Source organism: Lepus europaeus, chromosome 3, assembly GCF_033115175.1.
Source record: "Lepus europaeus isolate LE1 chromosome 3, mLepTim1.pri, whole genome shotgun sequence".
In the NCBI taxonomy this organism is placed as follows: domain Eukaryota; kingdom Metazoa; phylum Chordata; class Mammalia; order Lagomorpha; family Leporidae; genus Lepus; species Lepus europaeus.
This window is the reverse complement of record NC_084829.1, coordinates 138,584,191-138,611,108: the sequence shown is the minus strand read 5'-3', so window position 1 is coordinate 138,611,108 and position 26,918 is coordinate 138,584,191. Positions and strand designations below refer to the sequence as shown.

Sequence of the window (26,918 nt, the reverse complement as noted above, 5' to 3'; positions counted from 1 at the left end):
GCAACCAAAGTTTTACATCATTGTGTCAGCAGGCTGCTAGTAACAGTACTGGCCAGACCCAGGGTGGAATTACAAGATTAACTGCGAAGCAGCATAGTGGGGTGTAGTAGACATTCAATAGGCATCAGCCACAGTGACCACGTATTTTCAACTTGCCATGATAGATGCTGGCTTAGCTTTACAATGTACATGTTGCTGAACTATGCCTTTACCTTCTCTGTCTCATCTGAATGGGGGTGACGGCACTGTTTTTTTTTTTTTTTCCAAATAGTGCATAATACTGAGTATGACGTTCCAGAAGAAGAGCTAGGATATTTCCAGTTGGAAAAATTGTGTAGCAATGCCAACTGGTTTATGGTCATTAAAAAATATAGAAAAGGTCAGAAGTTAAGCTCCAAGGAAGCAGAGGAAATGTCTTCTCTCTAGGGAAGACCAGCTCTTGTTGCTCACGTTGGAACCAAAGCAAATTTTGGTCGTCACTCTTAAGTCTCAGCTCCATGGGGAATCTCAGGTGACAACCCAGTTGCTAAGCTGTTTCTGATTCTTTCTGCAAGGTGCTTTCTTCCTAAGACAGGTGAACAGCTTTGCCAGGTGAGCGTGACAGGAGGGACGTGACCACATGAGTCCTGAAGATACAAACATGCACCCACACCGAGGGCTGAAGTTGTATCATTCCAAGGAAACATGTGCGAATATAAGCAAGTCTGATCATCACTCCAGGTAGGGAATTTTGCTGGTTTTCCTTTTGGATCTCAATTCATAAGGAAGTTCTTTCAGTGCCAGGTTTTCATGGACAACTGTGACTATCACTGTCACAGTCCTCTTCCTTCTCTACGTTCTTGGCTTGGCTGGTTTATGAAAATGGCTCAGGATGCCTCAACCTATCAGTCCTGCACCTCTGCAGGCAGAAGCAGATGGCGTCCTGAGACCCAGCTTCTGTCCAAAGAGAAGCAGAGAGAACCCCGCGGAGCTCCAACATCCCGCAGACTTCCAACCCTCACAAATAAGGCCTCAGAGTCCGACAGCCAGGGGCTCAAGGAAGGTGTGTGGACTCCTTGCAGAAGCCATGGCTTGCTCACAGCCCATGCAGCCAGAAGTAGCCAGGAAACAGACGCCTGAGAGGCATCAAGCCAGAATAAAAAAGCTGGGCCTCAGAAAAGTACAGGAAGCCTTTGGGGAGGGGCAGCGAAGCCCCTAAGAATGGGGCTTTTCCCTGCCTCTGGTGATCTCCACTGATCTGTGCTGGCCTCCTCGCTCCCTCTGGTGATGTTCTTGCCAGGAGGTGGGCGACACCTCCTGATCTCAGAACTGCAGGATGCTTCCAAGGTCAGTGGATCAGGTCCACTGTGCACTTGATTTCTGGATTATATCTGGAAGCTGCTCCTTCAGTGTAGAATACTTTACTGGAAGGCTATCTCAGAAATCATGTCACCCAACCTGAGTAAAAAGGGTGTCACTGAATATTTCAAGAGTTATAAATCAGTTCAATTTAAAAAATAATTCCAATTTAGGGGCCGGCATTGTGGTGTAACAGTTTAAACCTCTGCCTGTGGTGCTGGCATTCTACATGGGTGCCAGTTCAGGATCCAGCTGCTCCACTTCTGATCCAGTTCCCTGTAATGCGCCTGGGAAAGCAGCAGAGGATAGCTCAAGTGCTTGGGCGCCTGCATCCACATGGAAGACCCGGAAGAAGCTCCTGGCTTCAGCTTAGCCCATCCCTGGCATTGCATCTGTTTGGGGGAGTGAACCAGTAGATGGACAATTACTGGTTCTGTCTCTCTTCCTCTCTCTGTAACTTTGCCTTTCAAATAAAACAAAAAATAAATATATTCTTAAAAAAACTACTTTAGTGACAACCAGAACAGCTTAATCAGAATCTTTGCTGTTAGCTGCAACACTTTTTAGGCTGTCCAGGGTAACAAGCAGAACTCTTACTAAACTCTAAATCCTCTGATAATTAATACTTACGAAATATAAATGATTAAGGTGTAAAGATAGACAAGACAGTGGCATATTCCTAATCGCTACTTCACTCTATGGTCACAAGAAAAAAAAAAGTAACTGCATCCATACATCTGCTTCATAAAAGCACCATGTAGCAGTTACCTAAGTAAATACCTCAGTAAAAGTAAATGTCCAAAGATAAGACTTGTAAGAATTTCATTTGGTTGTCAAAATTTTTTATGGCAAGATTCTGCGAACATTTTCCAAGACCAAAGATAGCCAGGAAATAATATAGCATAATGGCTCACAGCACATGTTTGCAATGTAAAAAATCTGGATTTGAATGTAGAGCAATAGGAACTTGGCCAAGTCAATCAGCCTCACTTTCCTTGGGGTTCTAATCTAGCTAGGTTGTGACAGAGATTTAAAAAGAGCAAATACCAAGTGCTATTTATTGTCATGCTGTATGCACTCAACAACTAGCAGCTATGAATATTAACCAATGTTTTGGAATGGAGAGAGAGAGAGGGAGATGACTGGAAGGAGTGAAAAAGGAAGTTTCCTAAAAGTATGAATCTTAGAGGAAAAAACAAGGGGCTTTGAGGCAGAATTTGCTTGAAGCTGCCAACAGGCTACAGTAGCAGACTATAAAGTTTCCATGAGTCGGCCAGCTCAAACCAGCAAATACACATTGACAACTAGGCTTTGTGCTGTTGATAAATCCAGAGAAGAGCCTTCAGCAGGCATGAAAACATGTCCCAAATCTTCCCAGCGGAAAAGCAACATTAGCCATCTTCAAAGTGGCTTCAGGGTGTTACTGGCCACGGTCCCATCTTTTCCTTTATCCCAAGACTCCAGCAATTTGTGCTCTGCAGTTCTCCCAACATTAGGGTAAGCTGTCCTTTGAAAACTCGATGTATTTGCTAATCTGGGAATAAGACTAAGACAAGTCTTCGGCTCAGCTTTCAATCAGCGAAGAGAAGGATTAGGTATCCATATGGAGTTTTAGTACTGATTGCTCATGGAGTTGAACAGAAAACACTTGCTAGGTATTTCATAATTGTCCATTTTACAATTTGGTAGTATTTCTTATTTTTCCCTGTATTGCGCCATTCTGAAAAACGTTCATTATTTCCATTTAATTAAGAAAGTTAACGTTAGAAACACAAATGAAGGCTGCTCGCTTACAATTTAAGAGCTTAATTACTTTTTGATAGGTTCAGCAGTACTTTGAGGAAACAGTCTCGGTTTTTTCATACCTAAGTACAGTTCCCATTTCCAGTTCAACAGGTTTTAGTGCAAACATTGTCCTTGCATCATGGCCAGTGAATGCTGCAGTGAGAAAGCAGAGACAGCAAGATTCCTTCTCCCCCCTTGCACAGAGTGTCAAATGGCTTATTCCAAGGTGTTTTTATAGATGGCTTCCACATTTCAAAAGTGACCATGCAAAACATTAACTAATTACTGGACCCGCACAATAAAGCTTCCTACTTGGATTGTGTCTCTCATGTCTAATTGGCACAGCCACATGACGACACAGGGACTACTTGCTGGTTGCTTTTACAGAGAGCGAGCAGGAGGCAGGAGAGGTCTCCAAGCCAACACCACCAGGAGCCGAGAGAGCCAGGCTCCTCATCCATTTGGTGGACTGATTAGCCCATTCTTTTTTCATAGACTGTTCTTAGGCTAAGATTTTTTTCCTTTGTGGTTTGGGTCAAGCCAACTGCACTTGGTTGTGTCACCCTAGCTGGACAGGGCTGCCGAGTCTTCTGCTAGCTTCCAGATACTCTCAGCGAATGCTACTTGGGCTGACCATGGCTGTGTGTGCTCAGTGCTCGGGAATCGCATTCTTTTTTTTTTTTTTAAAGATTTTTAATTTTATTTATTTGACAGGTAGAGCTACAGACAGTGAGAGGGAGAGACAGAGAGAAAGGTCTTCCTTCTGTTGGTTCACCCCCCAAATGGCCGCTACGGCCCGCGTTGCACCAATCCGAAGCCAGGAGCCAGGTGCTTCCTCCTGGTCTCCCATGTGGGTGCAGGTGCCCAAGCACTTGGGCCATCCTCCACTGCCTTCCCGGGCCACAGCAGAGAGCTGGACTGGAAGAGAAGCAACCGGGACTAGGACCTGGGGCCCACATGGGATTCCAGCGTCTCAGGCGGAGGATTAGCCAAGTGAGCCACGTGCCGGCCCCGGGAATCGCATTCAGCATCACGCAGAGATTTACGTCCAAACGTAGATTCCTGTGACGATGATCAACACAACCTTCCCCGCTTCTCTGTGAGTAGCTGGGGCTCCTTGGCAGCCCTCACCTCCCGAGGGTGTTAGGACTCCTTACTGTCCCTGCTCCTGGGCAGTGACACACCGAATGTCATTTTCCTTCAGGTGGCAAGGGGAAGACCAGCCTCTTACACGCTGGGCTGCTTCTTGCTCCTTTCAGAAATGACAGTGTCCTTGGAAAAGTGAACCTGCAAACAATCGGAGTACTCACAGGTGTCAGTTTGCGATCAACTAAAAAACTCAACTATTCCTTTCATCACTTATGTAGAGTAAAACTTATAAATGTGTTAAAGAAAGTGTTTTATCAGGGCCAGCGCTGTGGTACAGCGGGTTAATGCCCTGGCCTGAAGCGCCTGCATCCCATATGGGTGCTAGTTCTAGTCCCGGCTGCTCCTCTTCCGATCCAGCTCTCCGCTATGGCCTGGGAAAGCAGTGGAGGATGGCCCAAGTCCTTGGGCCCCTGCACCAGCATGGGAGACTGGAAGGAAGCTCCTGGCTCCTGGCTTCGGATCGGCGCATTTCCTGCCATTGCAGCCAATTGGGGAGTGAACCATTGATTGGAGGACTCTCTCTCTCTCTCTCTGCCTATCCTCTATCTTTGTGTAACTCTGACTTTCAAATAAATAAATAAATCTTAAAAAAAGAAAGTGTTTTATCTCCAGAGACATATATTTGAAAAGTGATTTATGTTAATGTGACGAATCAGTTGATGAGCCACTGTTCGCTTTTGATACACATAAAATTTTTCTACCTGTAGTTCATGAACTGAAACACATACCATCATAAAAGGAACATGTATCTGCTAATATAGGGAGAGCTAACAATTATGTATTTTCCCCCATCATTTCAGAACTCAGAAAATTGTCGGGGCCAGTGGCCCTGGCCCAACATGAGATGCAGCAGGCTGAGGCTGTCCCTTATCTAATCCTGTTTCCAAGACTTTTCGTCCCATATTCCTGCAGGCAGGATGTGACTTCTGATGAAGGTTTATGATGTTCTTTGCACTATCTGCAGAGCTTGCACCCTGATCATTGCTACTTTGTAAATTTGCTCTATTCCTGTGCTATGCATGATTGCACACAATGAATGTTATCTGTATGGGGCCTGGGGTATATATCCTTGTGTTTCTTGGTGCTTGCTGCTGGAGACTGAAGGGTTTCCTTAGGGAGACTGCCTCCAGTCCCTCATCGCCGGGCCCCCTACTTTGGCTTGGAATGCGATGAGGCAATAAACGTGGTGATGAATTGACTGAGTGCTGCGTGTCTCCATGTGGTTTGTCGGGTGGCCTCCGACAGAAAATCATTGCCTCTTTGGGGTCTGAATGTGTACTCTGATCAGGGCATACAAATCCTATAGATATTCTTTTCAAGAAATGGAAGGCCAATCCATCTGAGTATATTCACACAATTTGGAAGTGATGTTTACAAAAGCCAGAGAATCGAGAAACCAACTTGTCTGCTGGACATCTTGGGAGTCCTGGAAAGCACCAATTTCTCTAGGCTACAATGCAGATGGAAAAGAGAAGGCTTTGCAATGACAGTCACAAAAGGCACTTGCCGGGGTTTGGAGATGGGGCTGGCTTTCATCAGCAAACATCTCTCAAATTTGGTCTCATAGTCATTTTTAAAAATCCAATGCTTTTCGATGAACCTTAGGAAAAACAGACCGAGAAAGCAACACGCCTGGGAACAGCGGAGTAGGAGAACCAGTACTATTACTTGCACAATCAAGGCCTCCAGCTAAGCAGCCCCAAGCGTGCGGAGCCCAGAGACACACAAAGGGTGGTGGCCATGGCATGCTCCCACGAAGCAGTTTCTTAGTGGAAAGCGGCCCCTGGAGTGGTCAGAGAAGGGCTCTCCCCACCGCTGGGGCTCGGTTCTACGCCACGTTCACTCCAGTAAGGGTAAAGCCGCAGCGAGCCGCAGCACAAACACCAGCAGCACTCACCTCCGCGATCTTCAGCACAGCACTCCCGTTCAGATCAAACGTCGGGGTGTAGGTGATGCACAGTAAAACCTTGCGCACGCCAGAGGCAGGAGGCGAGGGAATAAAAAGGCAGAGATTAATACTTGCTTCACACGCCACTCATGGAGCCCCGTTTTTCTGTACTTGATGTTTCGTTCTGTCTCACCTACCCGCTCTCTAGGTATGGGCCACACGTTGCCTGATAAAATAGCTCTTGGACTTTAAAAAGCAATGGCTGCTGACCTTTGCCCACTGAAGGACTGCTGCAAGACTGGCCACAAATGCCTTTCTTCAACCACCCCAGGCGGGCTATCCAATCATAACAACAACAATAAAAAAAAGCAATAGTAGAAACTGCGAACAATGGCTAGGCTCGGTGTTAGGAACCTCACGTGAATTACCAAATTGTAATTGTAAGCAACACACCTGAGGTCTGAACTCTGGTCACCGACTCCATGCACTGAACCACAAGGCCACACTGTCTCCATTCTGTCCCAGACTCAAAGGGCACCGTACTTTTCTGTTCCTCTCCCCTGCCCAAATCCAAATGGGATGAGGAGTCTTTTATGGCACATTCCTCTTCCCTCCTGTAATGTCCTCCACAATGCTGCATGGGATTTACTTATTTTTTTAGTCCCAGGGTCCCCTTTTCCCCCAAGCTATAAAGACATGAAGGTCATAACATTTGCCAGATCGTGAAGAACCGTTAAACATTTCCCGTTCTACACAGACTCATTAGGAGAACGATCAATGAAAGCTCGTGGCATTTAAGGGTTGCTCCTAACTTTGTAGACAAGAGGCCAGAGTCTGCCCCTCTCATCTGGCTTCTGACTTCCATGGCTGTGGAACAGAGATGCACAATGGCTGGTGCCTGCTCCCCAGTTCCAAACCCAAGAGCCACGTCTGCCCTTGGCCTGCCAGTTCAGGAGCCAGCACCACAGCCAGACACATTCCCTGGACAGAGGACATGCACCTAGTCGGCTCCCAAAGTGCAACAGTAGGAAAGGACATGAAATCTCTCTTGGTCTCTCAGTCTCAGGCGTTCCCTTGGCCAGCCCTCACAACAGGCTCCCCTTCAGAGAAAGCAAATGCATGTGAATCTGTAACTGAAGAAGGAAAACAGGCATTTTTGCCACATCCCGGTCACAAGTCCTTTGATCTTTAAGATGCCTTAAATCTAAGAGTGGGTGCCAAATAAAAATGGGCTCAGGGCTACGGTGGCCGAAAGTGATTGCAAGAACAACTGACTTTGGCCTCATGGGAAATGGCTGCCTTTGGTTTAATGAGGATCTTTGGGCACTGGAAGGTGAGGACAGAAGGATGCCGAGGTCAGTGGGATCACCAGCACCCAACCTGGGCTTGGCCAGAGACTCGGTCCCTTGGCCTGAAACCCCCATCTTTGGCTCCTTCTGTGCTCTTCATGTGGTTTATTTATTTATATATTTTTTAAAAGATTTTATTTATCTATTTTAAAAGGTAGAATGGGAGGGAGAGAGAGAGGTAGAGAAAGTCAGAGGTCTTCCATTTGTTGGTTCACTCTCCAAAAGCTCACAGCAGCTGGGGCTGGGCCAGGCCAAAGCCAGCAGCTCGGAACTCCATCTGGGTAGCAGCGGCCTCAGAATGGAAGCCATCAGTTGCCGCCTCCCAGGGTGCTCATTAGCAGGGAGCTGGATCAGAGTGGGTAGCCAAGACTCAAACCCGCACTCTGATCCGGGATGTGAGTGACCCAAGTGGCGGTTTAACCCGCTGTGCCACAAGGCCCGCCCCCTTGTATTGACTCATTTGATTGACTTCCTTCAGCCTCACCTCAAATGCCACCAGAGAGGCCTTCCTCAGTCCCCGTCTCTGCAACGGCCTCGCTACATTTCTGCCTTTCGCTTACTGCTGTGCGTGCAACCGTCTTGCACACTGCTTGCTTATTTCCTTGTTTGTACCTTCCCGATGGATTTTCTCTCTCTGAAAGGCCCCCAGGGCACTCTCCCATGCTGTCCTCTTACTGTCATTCTCTTGCCACATTGCACAGCTTCCCTCTCATGCACGCTTCTCGGCGAGGGGGAGGAAGGCACGAGAAGACAGCTGGTGGGGGTGGTGGTCTTGGGAGGGCACTTGGTACACTAGGCTTGTGGTTTTGAAAGTACTGACAACGAGCTGGGCTGGCGCCGCGGTTCAATAGGCTAATCCTCAGCCTGTGGTGCCGGCACACTGGGTTCTAGTCCCAGTCGGGGCGCCGGATTCTGTCCCGGTTGCCCCTCTTCCAGGCCAGCTCTCCGCTGTGGCCCGGGAGTGCAGTGGAGGATGGCCCAAGTGCTTGGGCCCTGCACCCCATGGGAGACCAGGAGAAGCACCTGGCTCCTGCCTTTGGATCAGCGTGATGTGCTGGCTGCAGCGCGCCAGCCGTGGTGGCCATTGGAGGGTGAACCAACGGCAAAGGAAGACCTTTCTCTCTCTCTCTCTCTCTCACTGTCCACTCTACCTGTCAAAAAAAAAAAAAAAAAGTACTGACAACAAAAACTGGAGACTGGGAGCACTTTGCAATCTGAAAACAATGATGGCAAAAATTTGTCTGAACTGGCCGATTACTGATATTCCTTATGGATCTGCCAATATTGGCTTTCTGCCTTCATTGCTCTGTGGATTCCTAGCAGGTGCACTGGGGGAGGTTTAGAGGGAAGTCTGCGAGATCTGAGCACTTTTCTGTGCATAAGAGCTGCTTCGCATTGCAGGAAGTGGGAGCAGCCCCTACGGGGAGGCCTGGGTGAAGGCCTTGAATTGTGAGAACCCAGTCATTAGGACCCACTGGGGGACTTGGTAGTTTGACTCCCTGTGTAACAAGGAGGGCTGGCAATTGCAGAGAGAGATCTCCAGCCACAGTTCGCGGAAGATCCCCAAGCCGGACCCTGCCAGCACAGTCTGTTTGGAAGCTCTCTGAAGAATGGATTGCCATACCTCATGTCTGTCTGCCAGTATCCAGACTCACTGAGCTGTATGGCAAAACCACCCAAGCCAGAAAAGGAGTGGAAGGAAAGAGACCCAGGAGGACAGCCCCGTGGGCTCAGGCAGTGTGCCGCGTGGAAGGCACTGCGGGTTTTAATTAGAGGGCTCAGGCTGGGCTCGGGTCCCCATGACTCATGGGCTATATTAAGGGCATGCGTCTAGCTGGGATGATGCAGCAGACAGAAATAACTTATCAAAAATGATAAATGAAGAAGCTGTTCATGTTCCCCAGGCCTAGCGAGTGCTAATTGGCTGGATTAAAACACAGACTGGGCATGGGGAACATAGGGCAACAGCACGTTCATTGGAGGCCTCCGACTTGCGTTGTATAATGGGAGAGCAGAAAGTTTGACGTTCTGAGCACGTTCACACCATGGAAAACGGGAGCGCCTAAATATTCAGGGAGATGCCACTGAAAATACATCCTTCCCAGGGCCACGAAAGCATATTGACGAGATTAGCACTGAACAGCAGGAACCTGAGTGACAGGCGGCATCTTGCTATCCAGGCTGCCGGCACAGTCGCCAGAAACAAGCCAGGAGGAAAATAGGAAAACAGTGGCAACGAGGAAAAAAGGATTAGAATCATTAATAAAAGTCCCAAATCACTTTTTAACAAGCCAGTCACTGAATAGTTGCTATACGCTAGAAGCAATGCCTTAATTTAAAATGTTGTGTCCAGGGATAGGCATTTGGTGCCATGGTTAAGTTGGGATGCCTGCATCCCATGCCAGAGTGCCTAGGTTGAAGTCACTGCCCTGTTTCCAATCCAGCTTCCAGCAAATGCACACCCTGCAACACCTGCAAATGCAGCAGGTGTTGGCTCAAGTGCTTAGATCCCTGCCACCCACGTGGAAGACTTGGATTGGCTCTTGGGCTCCTGCATTTGGCCTGATCCAGCTCTGGCTTTTGCAAGCATTTGCGGAGTTAACATGGTCACCTTCGGAATGAAGAGGGACCATTGTAGGTGGGTAACGATGATGTGGACAAGTCTCAGGTGTGCCCTACTGATGGAGAACATCCTGGATTAATTCTCTCACTAGAGCAGGCCACAGTCACACCCAGGGTTTCTCCATCTGGCTCACCCTGCGCTGCAACACAGAGCGTGAGCGAGCAGGGTCCGTGACGTCAGAGCCACACACATTCTGGCTGCATGACTGTACGCCGGATTCAGTGTTCAATTACCATGAGACTTTGTCTATGTCCTTTAGCCCATTTAAAATTCCCACCCCACTCCAAGGATGTTTACAAGAAAAAAAAAAGCATTGTTTTTTTTTTTTAAGTGCACATATGGTGCATATCTCGACTGCCTTTTTGAGGTTAAAGAAGCCTCATCTGATGTGGCTCATCGACAGTATTCCAACCTAAATGAGTTAGGCATGTTAAATAATCCACATTGAAAAGTATGCAGCTTTTGCTGGAGTTTGCATTCCACTTTCTGCTTTGTGTTCTTCCTTTCAGGCTCCCATTGATTTCAAGTCATTCTTTACTAAGTTTCTAGCTTCTGTGCAATCACAAATAAAAAGAAAGCACAATCATTCACCTAAAAATCTCACCTTCTACTGGAGATGTTACTGCCTAATGGTACTGTAGGGCTCACTGTCCTATGTGCTATCACAATTGGGAACAATGTAATGATGTTGAAGTCGAGAAGACACAGAAATTCTGAAGGCAAATGAGATGACAAACAAAGGAAAAGACGCACAAAGCAAAGGAAACGCCAAGAGCAAAGACGTGCAAGTGTGACAGCAGAGGCCAGCTGTGAGGCTAGAGGTCCACTGGAAGCTTATTGCACATCAGCCGAAATGCCCCATGTGAAGTGTTGCACACGTATTATCTCCGAACTGGTCAGGCCAATAAATCATCACTGAAGCCACACTTCCTAGGCTGAGTGGAAGTCAGAGAGATAACGCGGATATTTAAGAAGGTATAGGTGAAGTTAAAAATTGGCCCTAGTGATTTCAGGGCCATGGGTCAACAGCAGTACACTTAGGAAAGAGAATTCCCAAGGTGAAAGGCAATGGTCGGGGCTGGTGCCGTAGTCCAGCCCATTAAGCCACCACCTGCAGAGCCAGCATCTTTATGGGAAACAGTTTGTGTCCTGGCTGCTCCATTTCTGATCCAGTTCCCTGCTGTTGTACTTGGGAAAGCAGTGGAGGAGAGTCCAAGTGCTTGAGCCCCTGTACCCATGTGGGAGACCTGAAAGAAGCTCCTGGCTCCTGGCTTTTGCCTGGCTCAGCCCTGGCCGTTGTAGCCATTTGGGAAATGAACCAGTAGGTGGAAGATTCTTTCTAACTCTTTTGAATATTTAATTAAATCTTAAAAAAAAGACAATGGTCAGTTGTATTTGAAACCTTAGTATCAACCTGCCATCTATACCTGCTGAAATCTCATAATTTCTTATTTCTAAATATTTTTGCAAAGCTTATATCTTATTAAAATAACATGCTTTGGAGCACAAAGATATGCCTTATTCAAAATGCATACTCTGGCACATACAACTTAATCCCAAAGTGGGCAGAACATTTAAAAGGCTTACTCCTACAGCATTTTGGGGGAGCAATTTAGATCTATAATGAGCCTCCAAAAAGTTCATGAAAAATGCATATTATGAAAAAAGTACAGATTTCAAAACATTTTCGCACCAAAATTAACTTCTCTCTGAACACCAACTTTCCAAATCCTAATTAAATCTGTGTCCTCTCCACACCCACACATCAGATCTCTAAGCTTCTGAGTAGTAAGGTGGACCTTCTGAAATGTGCTCCCCACCTTGTGTCCAGTCCACTGTAGGGAGGTGTGATGAATGCTGGTCCACACTCAGTTTTGCCCATGCACTGCCCACACAGGTGACCACCCTCCCGGAGTTCTAGTGGGACTGTGCCACTATGCCCCTGGCCATTATTGTAAAATGAGTGGACAATGTAGTAATAACAGCTATGGAGCTAACAGAAGGCAGCTGTCCTGAGAATCAGAAGTTCAGAACCAAGTGGTGTGGCATGTTACAAGTGGTTTCTGCATCTATACAAGGTAGTACAGGTTGAGCATTCATACCTCAAATATCCAAAATTCTCTGAAAGCTGATACTTTTTAAACGCTGACCTAAGGCTCAAAATGTTTTGGATATTGGACTTTTGGATGAAAGATGCTCAACTGGTAAAGGCTACGCAAATGACCTCAAGGATCTCAGAAAATGGATATTCAACCTGTTAAACAGCAGTTCTGGATGGCCTAGTGAAGGCAATTGTAGCTTGGTGGTCCCTCACGCCGGAGGCCCAGCAAACTGGCAGGACCTCACTATGCACAGGGTGCATACAAGGAGCATCTTCCACAAGAATTAGAAAACATCCCTCTACCTGGTACTTCTGGTTATGTTCTGCTGAGAATGCATCTTTTGTATTCACCATCATTCCTGGGAACCTATGTGAGATGTATCACTTCTGGCAAGGTTCCAAGCACATCCTCCACAGGACCACTTCCAGGGAATTCAGGAATGAAGACACAATTTCTGAAGTTACTGGCTAGCAACTGCAGGTCCATGTCTTCTACCTGTCTGCTCCATTATTCAGGCTTTCATTCTTCATGCATGCATGCATGCACGAATTCATTCATTCAGTACAGACTTATTGAGGTGTTACTTGGGGTCGGATCCAGGGCTAGATGTTAGGCATACAGTGGTGAACAAAAAGACCCAATTCCTAATCTTGCAGAGCTGATGTCTAGAACAAAGACAGCTGTAAAATAAGTCGTGATGAAGGCTCTGACAGGGAGAATGCACAGTGCTCCGTGAGGCCATAGCTGTGTCTAACGCATACTACACTAGGTGTCATGTTGCACACGTCAGTTCATGGCACCCTAAACTTCACATGCTGTAGCATGTATCACTGATCAGTTCAACATAGGGGAGAAGCTAAGGGTACAATCATAAAGTGAGTTGATTTGAGGGATCCAGTTTATCCCATGGCACCTGGGTAGGCAGGGTGCACATTGAATGGACAAGTAATTCAGCTCAAACTATTATCTTATCCTCAAGTGCTTCCTGGAGCGATTCATTTTTCAAAGTATTAGACATTACTTGTAAATCGAACCAAACAAAATAAATGACTAGAGCTTAAGAAAGTAATGTTAAATCTACGTACAGCTACAGAAGGCCCTACATTTTCCTTGTGTTTGGAGGAAATCCTAAATCCCAGATGCAGTTGAGGCCTGGATTTCGGCTCTGGCCAAGAATTCAGCTCTGTTATTTCACACGTGTTTCCTTCTGGTCTCTCCTTGCACACTGGCTTAGAACTTGATAAAACATCATTGCATAATTCCTCTCTGTAGACAGGTTCCAGTTCTTTTTTCCACTCTGTTGGATTTGGCACTGCCGAGGACAGAAAATCCAGTAGGAGGCATGGAATTCTGAGGCACCAAACGCCTTTCTGTGGGGAGCAGAGGGTGCCCGGCTTCCTCTGCACTCACTGCGTATAGAGTGCGAATTATTCCAAGTGGACCTCAACCACGAAATAGAAACAGACCCTTTCTCTCACGGTCCATGCACAAGCAACAAAGCAGGCACAGTCACTGGGGCAATGATATTCATAGGAAAACTATGCAAATATTAATTATAATGGATTGAACTAATTCACTTAAAAATAAATTATTTTCCTATTTTGTTCTCTCTTGGTAAACCCTCATAATCATTATCTATAACCAGAGTCCTCATGAATATACTTTTAAGAAAAAGATCTATTTACTTATTTGAAAAGCAGAGTTACAGAGAGAGAAGGTGAGGCAGAGAGAGATCTTCCGTCTACCAGTTCACTGCCTCAATGGCTGCAAAGGCCAGGACTGGGCCAGGCTGAAGCTAGGAGTTTCATCTGGGCCTCCCACGTGGGTGCAGGGGGCCAAATACTTGAGTCATCTTCTGTTGCTCTCCCAGGTGCATTAGCAGGGAGCTGGATAGGAAGTGGAACAGCTGGGACTTGAACCAATGCCCACATGAAATGCTGGCAATGCTGGCACCGCAGGCAGTGGCTTAACCCACTGCACCAAAATGGTGGCCCCATGAATGTACTTCTAATGCTAACATTTCCCCCAGAGGTTGTTACATAATTTCAGTTTGTAACCTTCAGGAAGAAATCCCTGCACTATTCACAGGGGATTAGTTCCAGGACCTCTTGCACTTACCAAAATTCAAGGATGCTCAAGCCCTTTACATTAGATGAGATAGTATTTCATAACCTATGCAATCTTCCTGTATACTTTAAATCACCTTTAGATTACTTGTAATGCCTAACACAATATCAGCACTACAGAAATAGCTGTCATAGCATACTGTTTAGGGAATAAAAAGAAAAAAATCTACACATGTTAAAACACACATGCAATTTTTTCTCTCAGTATTTCTGCTCCAGGGTAGTTCAATCCATGGATGCAGAATACAGAGACATGGGCGTACCTGGACATGCAAACTTATGAAAAATCATATCAGCCTCACTGGGTCTGTAACATGGCAAACAGCTAAACACTTCTTGCTCAGAAGTTTTCCGTTATGCAACCATTAAAACTGTACTTTGAGGAATAAATACAGCCATGTGGGAAGTGCTCATGACTTACAGGTATGTGAAAAACAAGAAATAAAATCTATATACACATGGGTATAACAGTAAATGCCTAAATAGATTCGATCAGAAATGAAGATAAAAATATCAATTAAGATTCACAATTTTTTCTCCTTTGGAATGCCAATAATGTTATACTATTAGTGTTCCTTCAAATTAGTACAAGAGATTGGAGAACTCAAACTCACTCTCTCCTAAGTTAGCTCCTAGAGATCCATCATTCAATCAGAAATTCTGGTCACAAGTCCAGAGGTCATTTTAGATTGCCCCTGTTTACCAGTTCACTGCCCATGCCACTGCCCATCACCACCTGCTGCTGATTGTGTCTCTGCAAATCAGCTCAGTGCACTTGAACTTTTCTGCACTCACCCCTTCCTTCTGCCACCAACTCAGCTAGGTCCCGGGGAGCTCTTGCACAGGCTCTTATAATGAGCCGTTTTACCAGGGCTCAGTTCTGCTGATGCCCAAACGACCCTGCAAAGTCCTCCTCCTCCCACCGCTGAAGTGTAACATCTGCCTGTGAATCTGTCACTTTCTTGCCTACCCTGACCAAGTACCCTAAAATCTTCTTCAACTTCCTTTCCCAGCTCATCATCCACTTCTCCTCACCGATCTCACTTCACATCCACACTTCTCCATCTTGGGACTTTTCTTCTCGGATAGGAATAACATCCCACCCACCTTGCAACATCCAACTCAGATAGGCTACCCTCCTTGTATTGTTGATCTACACGGTGGAAGGTGGAGATTCCTTCCAAGTGTTCCCATGCAACGTTTCTTCTGATACAACTTACTCAACTACCTTAAATGAAATTGTGCACCTCTCACTCTCTTTGATTATACTAGGTCATACTAGCTCTACTAGATTCTAAACTTTGTCTTTGAATGTTTGCTTTTCAAACTACATAGTTTAATTCTGTCAGTCACACAATCACATTCACTGAGGAAACCAACGAAAGGAAAGGCTAAAAGAGCACACTTTCATGTTCAATGAGTTATGTTCGAGTTCAACTTGTAGCAAGCTTCTTTTAACTGGACCTCACAGCTGGAGTTGTACGAAGTCAAATTCCATGGATATCCTCCAGCTAACACCCTTTCTCCTTTCCTTTTCTCTTCCCCTCCCAGACTCTCCTATCATAGTTTCTGGTACTTTTATACTTGATGCCTATAGATACGACCAACCATGTCCCCTGAGAGAAAGTAGAGCTTTTAAGGGGCTAGAGCCAACTTGAATCTCCCCATATGAAACATTTAATAATTATAAAGCTCTTCTGTAATGTCCAAATGATATGAACTATGTCTAGGAAAGACAGAACAGACTCAGCTAAGTAGTGGATGTTTTCCAAAGAATGCGGAGTCAGGGCTAATGGTTAAGACCTGAAATGGCTCTAGGTGGAAAACCGAGACACAGTAACTTACAACCTGTCTTTTAAGTGAGAGAGCTGTAACTCAGTAGTAAATGTTGGATCTTTATTTAGGAATTAGAGCGAGGACACAGATACTCTGTTCCATTACTATGGAAGAAAATCGCCCTGTTTTAGGCAATAAAGAGGAGGACTAGAAAAATAAAATTAGGCAAAGAACCTCATAAAGCCAAGGTTGTCTCTAATATTCTTGTTCATAATTTGAGTGAGTTTAGAGGTGCTCATTTTCGCATGATGCTACACATATTCTAGTTACTAGAACAATGAGAGGGAAAACTGCTCTTGCTCCTGGCATTCGTGCAAGAATTCTTTTATTTTAGTTCATTTAAGACTTACTATAGCCCTAAGGGGTATGTAGCAATGCTATTCACATTTTGCAGATCAGAAAATTGAGATACGGATAAATAATTTCTCCAGGTTCCCAGGCAGCACACTTTCAGAAGATGTGCTTTTACTACTCTGCTACCCAATACTGAAAAGAAATCCCAGCACAACAGGGCGCACTGACTGCTTCAGGGCACAGTCGCAGGATGCCACGCTCACTCTGGCAGACACACCTCCATGGATATCTGTCGACTGGAAGAGACTTCTAGTCTCTCATTATGCTTCTGAAAATCAATGAAACCACATTACTCACACTGACCAGGCAGTTAACTCAAAGCCTCAGGTCTACACGGTTGTCTCTTCCAAAACTACACGTCCAAAGCCAAGATGAACTCCCAGCCCTGCTACAAAGCCTTTCCAGAAAAATCAAATGGTGGACAAAGCAATTCTGCCATCAATGACTGGTTAAGCCTGATCAAGGAACTGAATTCTCCAACTTCAATGTACCTAAGCAGGATTTGAGAACATAGATTACAACCACTGTGAAATACAAGTCCACGTGGATCTGTTACATTTCTGAGCTCATACAGTTTATTATCTGAAATCACAACTAAGTTTCTTGTGCTTGTTGTTTATCCTGCTGGGCAGCTGAGAACTATAACCACGCGTGTTCCCTTGTCTCCATTAGGCAAGAACTAAATCAACAAGCAATTAGGAAGTCAGGTGCTAGGGGCCAAAGGGATAAAAACAATACTTCCCATTCGTTCTTACTTAACTGTATAGTTCTCGGAAGCTAAGCAGGATCAGGCCTGGTTAGTACTTGGACGGGAGACTTAACTGTATAGTGAAGATTTCCAGCCACGCCTGAGCCAAGAGTTTAGGAGAGATTACAATGTGTAGTCTCCCCAGACAGGCCACTGCAGGGAGTCTGCTGGGCCGTCACTAACCTCTTATACCCTGGAAGGCACTGTTATCCCACGGCAAGGACCCTCTACCCTAAGTTAGAAAAAAAAATGGATAAAGGCAGAAATTTCTGAGAAATACTGCAATTGCAACTAAGTCAACTAAAGCAAATCTAATGCACACAGGTGTAACTTTGTGTAAGGGTAGTATAAGCAGTGCTATAGCTCTTTTTTAAAAAGATTTATTTATTTACTTGAAAGAGTTACAGAGAGAAGGAGAGGGAGAAAGAGAGAGGGGTGGGGAGGGAGAGAGAAGTCTTCCATCCGCTGGTTCACTCCCCAATTGGCTGCAACAGCTGGAGTGTGCCAATCTGAAGCCAGGAGCTTCTTCCTGGTCTCCCATGCAGGTTCAGGGGCCCAAGGACTTGGGCCATCTACTGCTTTCTCAGGCCATAGCAGAGACCTAGATTGGAAGTAGAGCATCCGGGACTTGAACTGGCACCCATATAGGATGCTGGCACTGCAGGCCAGGGCTTTTACTCACTGCGCCAAAGCACCGGCCCCTATAGCTCTTAGCTATCCAATCAAATAAGTATAAGCAAATATGAAAAAAGCCTTACAGTTGTTTGTGCCGGGGTATATACGTCAATGCCCTGTTTCGTTTGGGGCCCAGACTCTGGGTACCAATCTTCTGGGACTGCAGGCATAGGGACTAAGCTCTCGGATGATGTGCTGACTCCTTGTGGCTGGGGGAGGATAAACAAGATTCCGACTCTCACATGCTAAGTGCCATGGCAGATGGCCAGCCATCTCTCACCACTATCCTGTCCCCTTTCAACCACAGAAGCCCAGACACAGCACTGCTCAAGATAAAACTACACTTCCCAGCCTTCCCTGCAATGTAGTGTTGCCATGTGACTGAGTTCTAGCTAATGAGCTATAACAAGAACGTCCTCCTTCCCCCTTCCAAGTTGGCTGGAATGAAGATGTGTTGGCTGGGAACAGGGAGCCACTGTGTACCATGAGATGGAGAAACTATATCCATGAAATGAGGATCTCTAGTATGGTGATTCAGCCAACCCTGGCCTAAATTTATGTGAAAGAAAAATAAAATTCTCTATTGTTTTAGCTGCAGTGAACCTGAATACTGCAATCCGCTCTTCCGGATTCATCTTTGTGCCTTAGATCTTTTGCCTCTGAAGCTCATTCTTCCAGAGCAGCCTGCTATGTCCTCTCTCCGCCTGCCCTCCAGCAGGCCCCATTGTCAATATTCTTCTAATCCCTAGATGAGTTTTTCTCTGGATTTGCCAGTCTGCGTGTGTTGACGTCTCTCATTGATTGCTGTCTCCATCACAAGCCTCCAAACGGACAGACTGAGTTTTATTTGGTTTTCCTCACCACAGGACTTTCCGTGCTCAATATAGTGCCTGGCACACAGGAAGTAATCAATGATTTGATGAATAGACTGCATACATGATTGACGTAACTGGAGGATTTTCCCCACTCTATGAGGCACTCTAGAATATCCACAGTAAATAAGATGTCTATTTATTCTTAACCTCCATCTTGGGGAGAAAGTTTGAAGATCCTTAGAGCAGTTCTTAAATGTATTCAAATGTCATGGTACTTGGAAATAAGATGCTCTAAAAATTAATATGTATGAGCATCTCTTCATCTCAAAAAGAATGCATAAAGATTCAAGGAAAAATTACATTTCTAAGGTTCCAGTGCTTACTCCTTGCTTTTTCAAATAGTTTAACTATCTGTTCCAGGCAGTCAGATCAAAAGTGAAGGCAACATGGAAGAAAAACTTAGAATTACTAGGAATCTTCAAAGAGATCATGAAAAATGTATATTATTTTAAAAACCTACACATGGATTCAAATTTTTTTGCAGCAAAATAAATTTATCTTTTCAATTCTACATTCCATAATTTTTAAGAAAATGACTTATTTAAAGGGTAGAGTAGTAGGAAGTGAAAAAGACAGATCTTCCACCCACTGGTTCCCTCCTCAAATAGCCACATCAGCTGGGGTTGGGTCAGGCCCAAGCCAGGAGCCTGGAACTCCATCTGGGTTTCCCATGTGGATGGCAGGGACCCAAACCCTTGCCATCATTCGTTGCCTCCCAGATGTGTTAGCAGGAAGCTGCCTCAGAAGCAGAGTAGCCAGAATTCCAGTTGGCACTCTGATACGGGAATGCACAGTAACTTAACCTACAGCACCACAACACCTGCCCCTCTACAAACTTTTTGAGGCAGCCATACCTATTAATATGTGTGAAAAGCAGACAAAAAAAATGATCCCCACCTTTGTCTTAGAAGCAACATGAAGAGAAAAGGCTGTATGAGAGTCATATACTTGTCAAAGCTACACTTTTAAGACACTTCCCTGAACTGACTACACAAACAATATGTTTGTAAGTTTGTTAGCTCAACCTCCAGCAATGGTGTTCCCAGAAGCTTAACATTCTATGTTAGGTGTTGTGGTGCAGAGGGTTAAGCCACCACTTGCAATGCTGTCATCTCATACTGGATGCTCGCTTGGGTTTCGGCTACTGTACCTCCAGCTCCAACTTCCTGCTCACACATCCTGGGAGGTAACAGATGACAGCTCAAGCGCTTGGGATCTTATCACCCACGTGAGACCTAGAGAGAGTTCTGACTTATTGGCTTCAGCCTGGTCTGGCACTGGGTGGTGCTGTCATTAGGGAAATGAACCAGTAGATAGAAGACCTCTCTGTCTCTGTGTCACTTTGCCTTTCAAGTAGATAAAAATAATAAATAGTAAAAGCAGAAAGAAATTGCTGCAAATTGTCTAAGTGTCTCAGTGGTGTTAGGCTAGGAGGGGATTTCTCCCTGGTTGAGGAAAACAAGACAAACCAGCCATTTTATCCTCCAACTTCACTAGTGGTCATTCTTTTCCACAAGGCATTGTAGGGAGCCGGCGCCATGGCTCATTTGGTTAATCCTCCGCCTGCAGCGCCGGCATCCCATATGGGCACTGGGTTCTAGTCCCGGTTGCTTCTCTTCCAGTCCAGCTCTTTACTGTGGCCCGGGAAGACAGTGGAGGATGGTCCAAGTGCTTGGGTTCTGCACCCACATGGGAGACACAAAAGGCACCTGGCTCCTGGCTTTGGATCGGCGCGGTGCAGCACACCGGCCGTGATGGCTGTTTGGGGGGTGAACCAACGAAAGGAAGACCTTTCTCTCTGTCTCTGTCTATAACTCTATGTGAAAAAAACAAAACAAAACAAAACAAAAGACATTGTAGATGACCAAATGCCAGAATGGAAAACATCATTACTAACCATTTGGACAAATTTCCCAGATATAAGACTTTATCTTTAAAACATGATTGAGAGGGGATTTTACTTCTTTGCTTTCTTGAGAGGCAGAGAGACAGAGCTCCCATTTGTTTGTTCTCTCTCCAAGTGACTGCAAGGACCCAGGTTGGGAGCCAGGGCTCCAGTCAAGTCACCCACTTGTGTAGTAGCAACCCAATGACTTGAGCCATCACTGCCACCTTCTTCCTTCCTCGGGGTTCATTATCAGGAAATTGGAATTCAACTGGAATTGGGAATGGAGCTGGTACTCTTACCCAGACACTCCAATAAGGAATGTGATGTTTTAATGCCTGTGCCAAGTGCTGCCAGAGAGAAGATTTTACAATGGTTCTTCCATTTGGCCTGTCTCTTATTCCCAGATCAAGGCACTGACTACACTGATGATATTCATACTGAATTTAGAAGCATACTCCTCTCAGAGTTCTGAGTGGACACCCTAAAGGTAGGACTCCCAACCACACACAGGGTAAACCCTGTGTCCATAAATCACTCACCTTTGTACACAGATATGTCAGCATCTTCTTGCAAAATGAAAGTTAAAGTTTACTTCTGCATAAAAAATTTTTGAAATCCACGCATAGATATTTTTTGTACACAATATGCATTTTCCACAAACTTTTTGAAGCTCTTTCTTAATTTCTGTAGACATTTGCTAACTTTCTGATAAATACAAATTCTTCAACAGCAAATGACATGCTCTTCCCTTCCCACCTCTCACACAAACCACAGCGATTAGCTAATTTGGTAGAACTAGAGTTGAGTTGAGTTGATTTTCATATTTGAATCTAGCTCATAGGACCAGTGAGGGAGCCTCACGGGAGGATATAGCAATCACAGGAGACTCTGAAGCACTCTAGCGTTACTCTCATTAGCCAGTGTCTTCACTGTTCTGCCCAGTCACCTCTACGACGGGGAGTGCTGGCTCCTGCCGAAGGGCCTCTCAGGACCGACTCAGCAGGCTCCGAGTTAAGGAGCACAGGTTTGGCCTCAAGCTGCTAAGGTTCACATTCTGGCCCCGTCATTTCACTAGCTGGATGACCACAGGAGGAATATAAAGCACAAAGCAGAGTGTCCAATGCATAATACATGTTAAGTCCCCTGTCATTTCTCCCTGAAAACCTGTAGAAAACCCTGCCAATATCCACTTCTATGATCTAAAGATGCACGTGAAATAAGACAACCAGAAATAGATCACTCAGCACACGACTACCCAGGATCCAAGATGACCTCCTGCCTTATTGCCATAGCCAGCACTCCTGAGATAGGACGTCCACATCCCTCCCCTGCCTCCCCCTGCTTCCAGCCACAGTTCCTTTCCATCTTCGAAGACTCAGCCAGAGTATCCGGTAATAACCTCACTAAAGGTTCCGCATTAGAAAGAAGGAAGGGAAGTCCTAATTACTGCAATCAGAGATGGCATTAGTTACATTCCGGGCTCTTCCAAAGTCTGCCTCGCCTTTACGGAAATGGCACACATAGCATGGGAAGAGGTTACTTAACCTAAATACCATCTATCTACTAACCCATTTCAAAGGTACTCTATTTTTAGGGGGACCTTCTTGCTGATTCTTCACAGTTCTGACACTTTGTTCAAGCCAGAAAATTCTGTTTAGGTTTCCCATCCATTGCAATAAATTACGGTTGCATTTTCTCCCCCTCCTGTTAAGTAGTATACTGAAGAGTGAGGAGGTAATTTCACTTCATTCCTATTTGTCCGAAGCAAGCATCTCTGATTTTCTTCTTTTAACATTCTGATGGGGTTTTCTTCCCAAATGAAAATGTTGGGTTTGTTATGAGCTGTATTCTGTTTAATTGGGGGGCAATCGCTAAGAGAGATGATTATTTTCTCCCTGGGAATTTCAGGTAGTGACTGCAAACTCTCAAGAACGTGACAGGATTCAGCTTCTCATGTTTCTAAGGACTAGTAGAGAGCAATATGTGAATAAAACGCCTGATGCCTTTTAACAAATAATGTCTATGATTTAATCTAACAGTGCATCATGCCATGGGTGGACAGAGATAAAACTTCATAACAGTGCTTTATTCCTCCTGAACAGTATTCCCAGACCAGTAGTTACAAAAGTTTACTGTGTCACATCTTAAAAATTTAACATCTTCAAAATACGTATATAAAATGACTAGAGGATTTCTATAGGAAATATAAACTTATCAGAATGGGGTATGCAAAAGCATAAGACTGAGTCAACATACCCTCCATATTAATGGAATCTAACCTTTCCTCCAAGGAGTCATTATTTTTTTTTTGTCTAAAATACAATATTTGGGAGAATAGGTGGTAAAAACCATTAACATAGTAATGGTCTTAGCCAAACAAGGTTTTGGTGAAGAGTTATTCCTTGGATCATACAGACATAGACATACAAGATCATACAAGATATACAGGAGTGTAGGATAAAGGGACCAAAGACGGCACAGATCACTACAAAATGGGTATAGGTGTTACCTCTGCATATAGAAAGGCTGTAACAATAACAATAACAAACCTGATTATTCTAAGCCAGCAATTCTTTAATTTGGGTCAACCCTTATACCCAAATGGGTATTTTAAATCTCAGCAGAAGGAAACGGTCATGGAGCCCTCATCTCTGACTATCACAATGAGACGACCATCCATGTAGTTTTGTTTGATGCTAATAATATTACCAAGTTTGGTTACCATGTCATCCATTTTCTAGCACTTTGGTTAAAAGTATTTGTCTAAAATAAAAGCATACTCTTTAAAAAAAAAATCACCCTAATGCTGCGTTTGTTTTGAGTTGAAAAATTCTTCCCAATTCCAATATATAAATCAAAAAAATAATAGCATATAGCAAAGGTCCTTATGTTCTTACGCATTCTAGAAATCTGAGTGAAAGTCCATGTATTACTTTTCTTTATTCTGAGAGTGTCTGACTTTGCTCTCAGACATTGACTAACAGTACTGTGGTCCTTTACATATGGTGTGCCATTTGAAAGCTGACTAATTGGGCTGGTGTTGTGGCATCGAGGGTGGGCCATCGCCCACAAGACCAGCATCCCATATGGGCTCCAGTTCATGTCCCAGCTGCTCCACTTCTGATCCAGCTCTGCGGATGGCCTGGGAAAAGCAATGGAGGATGGCCCAGGTGCTTGGGCCCCTGCCACCTACGTGGGGGAACAGAATGAGGCTCCTGGCTTTGGTCTGGTTCAGTCCTGGCAGCTACAGTCACTTGGCGAGTGAACCATCAGATGGGAGACCCCTCCCCCTCTCTTAAAACAAAACAAAATAAATAAATCTTTAAAAAAGAAAGCCCAGTAAGATGGTTTTTTTCACAGTTGCCAGGAGTCCACACATGTCAACACCTCTCTCAGCAAGGCAGGCAGAAAGCACGGCTGGGCTGGAATTCGAATGCAAGCACAAGTTTTCAGAACGGGGGTTACTGTTGATAGAGCCACTGAACACCTGCTTTTTCATGGTGCCTACAAGAATAGGCACTTCCTTTTAATTGTTTTTTTATTTTATTTTATTTTTTTTTCTTTTTGACAGAGTGGACAGTGAGAGAGAGAGAGAGACAGAAAGGTATTCCTTTTGCCGTTGGTTCACCCTCCAATGGCTGCCGCAGCCGGCGCGCTGAGGCCAGCACATCACGCTGATCCGAAGGCAGGTGCCAGGTACTTCTCCTGGTCTCCCATGGGGTGCAGGGCCCAAGCACTTGGGCCATCCTCCACTGCACTCCCGGGCCACAGCAGAGAGCTGGCCTGGAAGAGGGGCAACTGGGACAGAATCCGGCTCCCCAACCAGGACTAGAACCTGGTGTGCTGGCACCGCAAGGTGGAGGATTAGCCTATTGAGCCGCGGCTGGCTCCTTTTAATTGTTAATACAGATTTTGGAATTCCACAAAAAACTTACTCCCAGAACTTCTAGAATAACACAATCTCTGAGCTTATGTTGAAAGCTAAGGCAGAACTGTACATTCCAGAATCAAATGGGTTAAAAATGAATGCGATCTTAAGGAGCCGCTAGCTTCAGGGTGACCTATGTCTTCTGTGTCGGACACTTGCCTGGGACACTGGAGAACAGGTCACATGCCCAGCCCCCCAGCTGAGATTTCTCTCCCTCAGCGGCAAAGGGAATGGGGGTAGCAGTGGTAACATGACAGGTCTTCAAAAAGTTCACGGAATATGCACATTATTAAAAAAGTATGCATGGATTTCCATTTTTCCCCCCACACCAAAACAAACTTACCTTTTATTACATTTTCCACCAACTTTTTGAAGCCCCCTTGTATATAACACTTCTAAAAGCACTTGCTATGGTTCCGCTACTGTACTAAATTCTTTACACGTGTCACCTTATTTAAGCTTCAAAACAATGCTGTTGGGCGGGCACCACTATTTCTCCCATTTGACAGATGAGGAGATCAAGCCCCAGGGCAGTTTAGGGTTCTCTCTAAGGTCATCCAGCCAGGAAATGGAGGAAGGAAAAGTCCAACCAAGACAGGCTGGCTCCAGAGTCTGAGCTCTTCATCACTACCCTAAACCACCCAGCAACAAGGTTAGGAGGAGGCCCGGGCAGGAGGAAAGCGTCAAGACGGAAATCAACCTTCTTTTCTGAACAGAAAAACTAACACCTGCGGAAGTGAAGGCCTCAGGAAACTGTTCTGGAATACTCCTTTCCATGTTCCTCTAGGGAGGGAAGGGCAGCATTACTAACAGCCTTGCTACCCTGATCAAAGCACTGTTCTGGGGCAGAGATTTCCATCCTGCTCTGCCCAACCCATGCTCACTCACGAAACAGTACCCATTCCAGGTAGCCCACGGGACACCCAATCCTGGTGATTCCCAAGGGAAGGAGAAAGAAAGGCAAGGTAGAAATGTCAGGCCTAAAGGGAGGTGATAACTGGAATGAGGGAGAGATGGTTCATACAGCTGGAGACAGAAAAAAAAAAAAAAAAGATGAGATGCTAACAGGCCTCCCAAGGATGGTCTTCTTCCCCTAGACTGCCAAAACCTCAGGGTGGATCAACACATGGTTAGATCTTTGCAGAAAAGCCAGGACAATCCATCCAATTGACCCCAACTGGAACTACTCACATTCTCTTGAAAGGTAGTCAGTACATTTCCTAACAACACTTGCTATGCAGTACCAGGACAAAAATCTTCAGACGTATTAAGATGATACCTCTCTCTTGTTATACGGTCCAGGTAATTTAGGAGGACCACAAGCCAGGATAATAACCGTCTATTCCAAATGCACGGTGACCACCATGCAGAGGCAGCTTCAAGACAGCAATGGATGCTGGGGGTCAGAATGTGCTTCCGCCCCAGGGACACGCACTGGGGGCCATCAAACCAACCTTCATCACTTCCACCTGCAGGTCTTCATTGAGCGAAGGCGTCACTTTCACGGCATTCAGGATCTGGTTGAGCAGCTGCTTCTCATCGGAGTCTGTTTCCATGGATACAAACCTCTCTTCTGCCAGAAGCTTCTGCAAAGAGACACAGGCAGTGAGCAGACAGGCTCTCCCCACTGCCTCAGTCTGTTGTGTCACATTCTGTATAGATGATTGGTTTTTTTTACACTTGGGAGACATATAGCTGGAGGCCTTTAATATCCTATTAACAAGAAAATGCGTCCAATCCTGATTAAACACTTTTGGGCAAAGACCATTTCCTAGTCCATGATAACGCCCTCTAAATTTCAGGGAGCAAAATTCTAATGTGTGGTCCTTCCAGTTATTTGTAGAGGGAAAGGAGGATGAATATGTTAAGGGGAGTTCAGCTGCACTCAATAGACACACACTCACACACACACATTGAGTGTCGCTTTGTCCCAGGAACCAGGAAGGTCTTGCAGACAAGTTGTTATTTATCTTTTGACTTCCTGCGTGAGCTGCCCTGGTCAGGAATTACCCATTAATCCAAAAACCTTAATGTATTTCCCCGTCAGAAAATGCATCCCACAAAAACCTCAGCAGGGAGACAGTTTCCTGAAGATTCCCGTGGGTCCATCTTACAGGATAGCCCTTTGCACTATCCAGACAACTCTTATTTTTGCTTAAAATTTGACCCGAGATTGTACCAAATCCTGCCTAGCAACAAATCTGACTCCCTCACTGTCCCCTGAGACCACAGGTATTGCATTCCACCACGTCTA

General features: G+C 45.3%; 1 protein-coding gene across 1 annotated transcript in view; it reads right to left on the bottom strand.

The window, feature by feature from the left end:
* The window catches only part of ARFGEF3 (ARFGEF family member 3), a 183,321-nt gene that overhangs the window by 109,925 nt on the left and 46,478 nt on the right, over positions 1-26,918 (bottom strand). Inside the window, exons 4-5 of the mRNA XM_062186827.1 lie at positions 26,119-26,250; positions 6,170-6,238 (exon numbers count right to left, since the gene is read on the bottom strand). Coding sequence (XP_062042811.1) covers positions 6,170-6,238; positions 26,119-26,250 — 201 coding nt within the window. The remainder of the gene's footprint in view (positions 1-6,169; positions 6,239-26,118; positions 26,251-26,918) is intronic.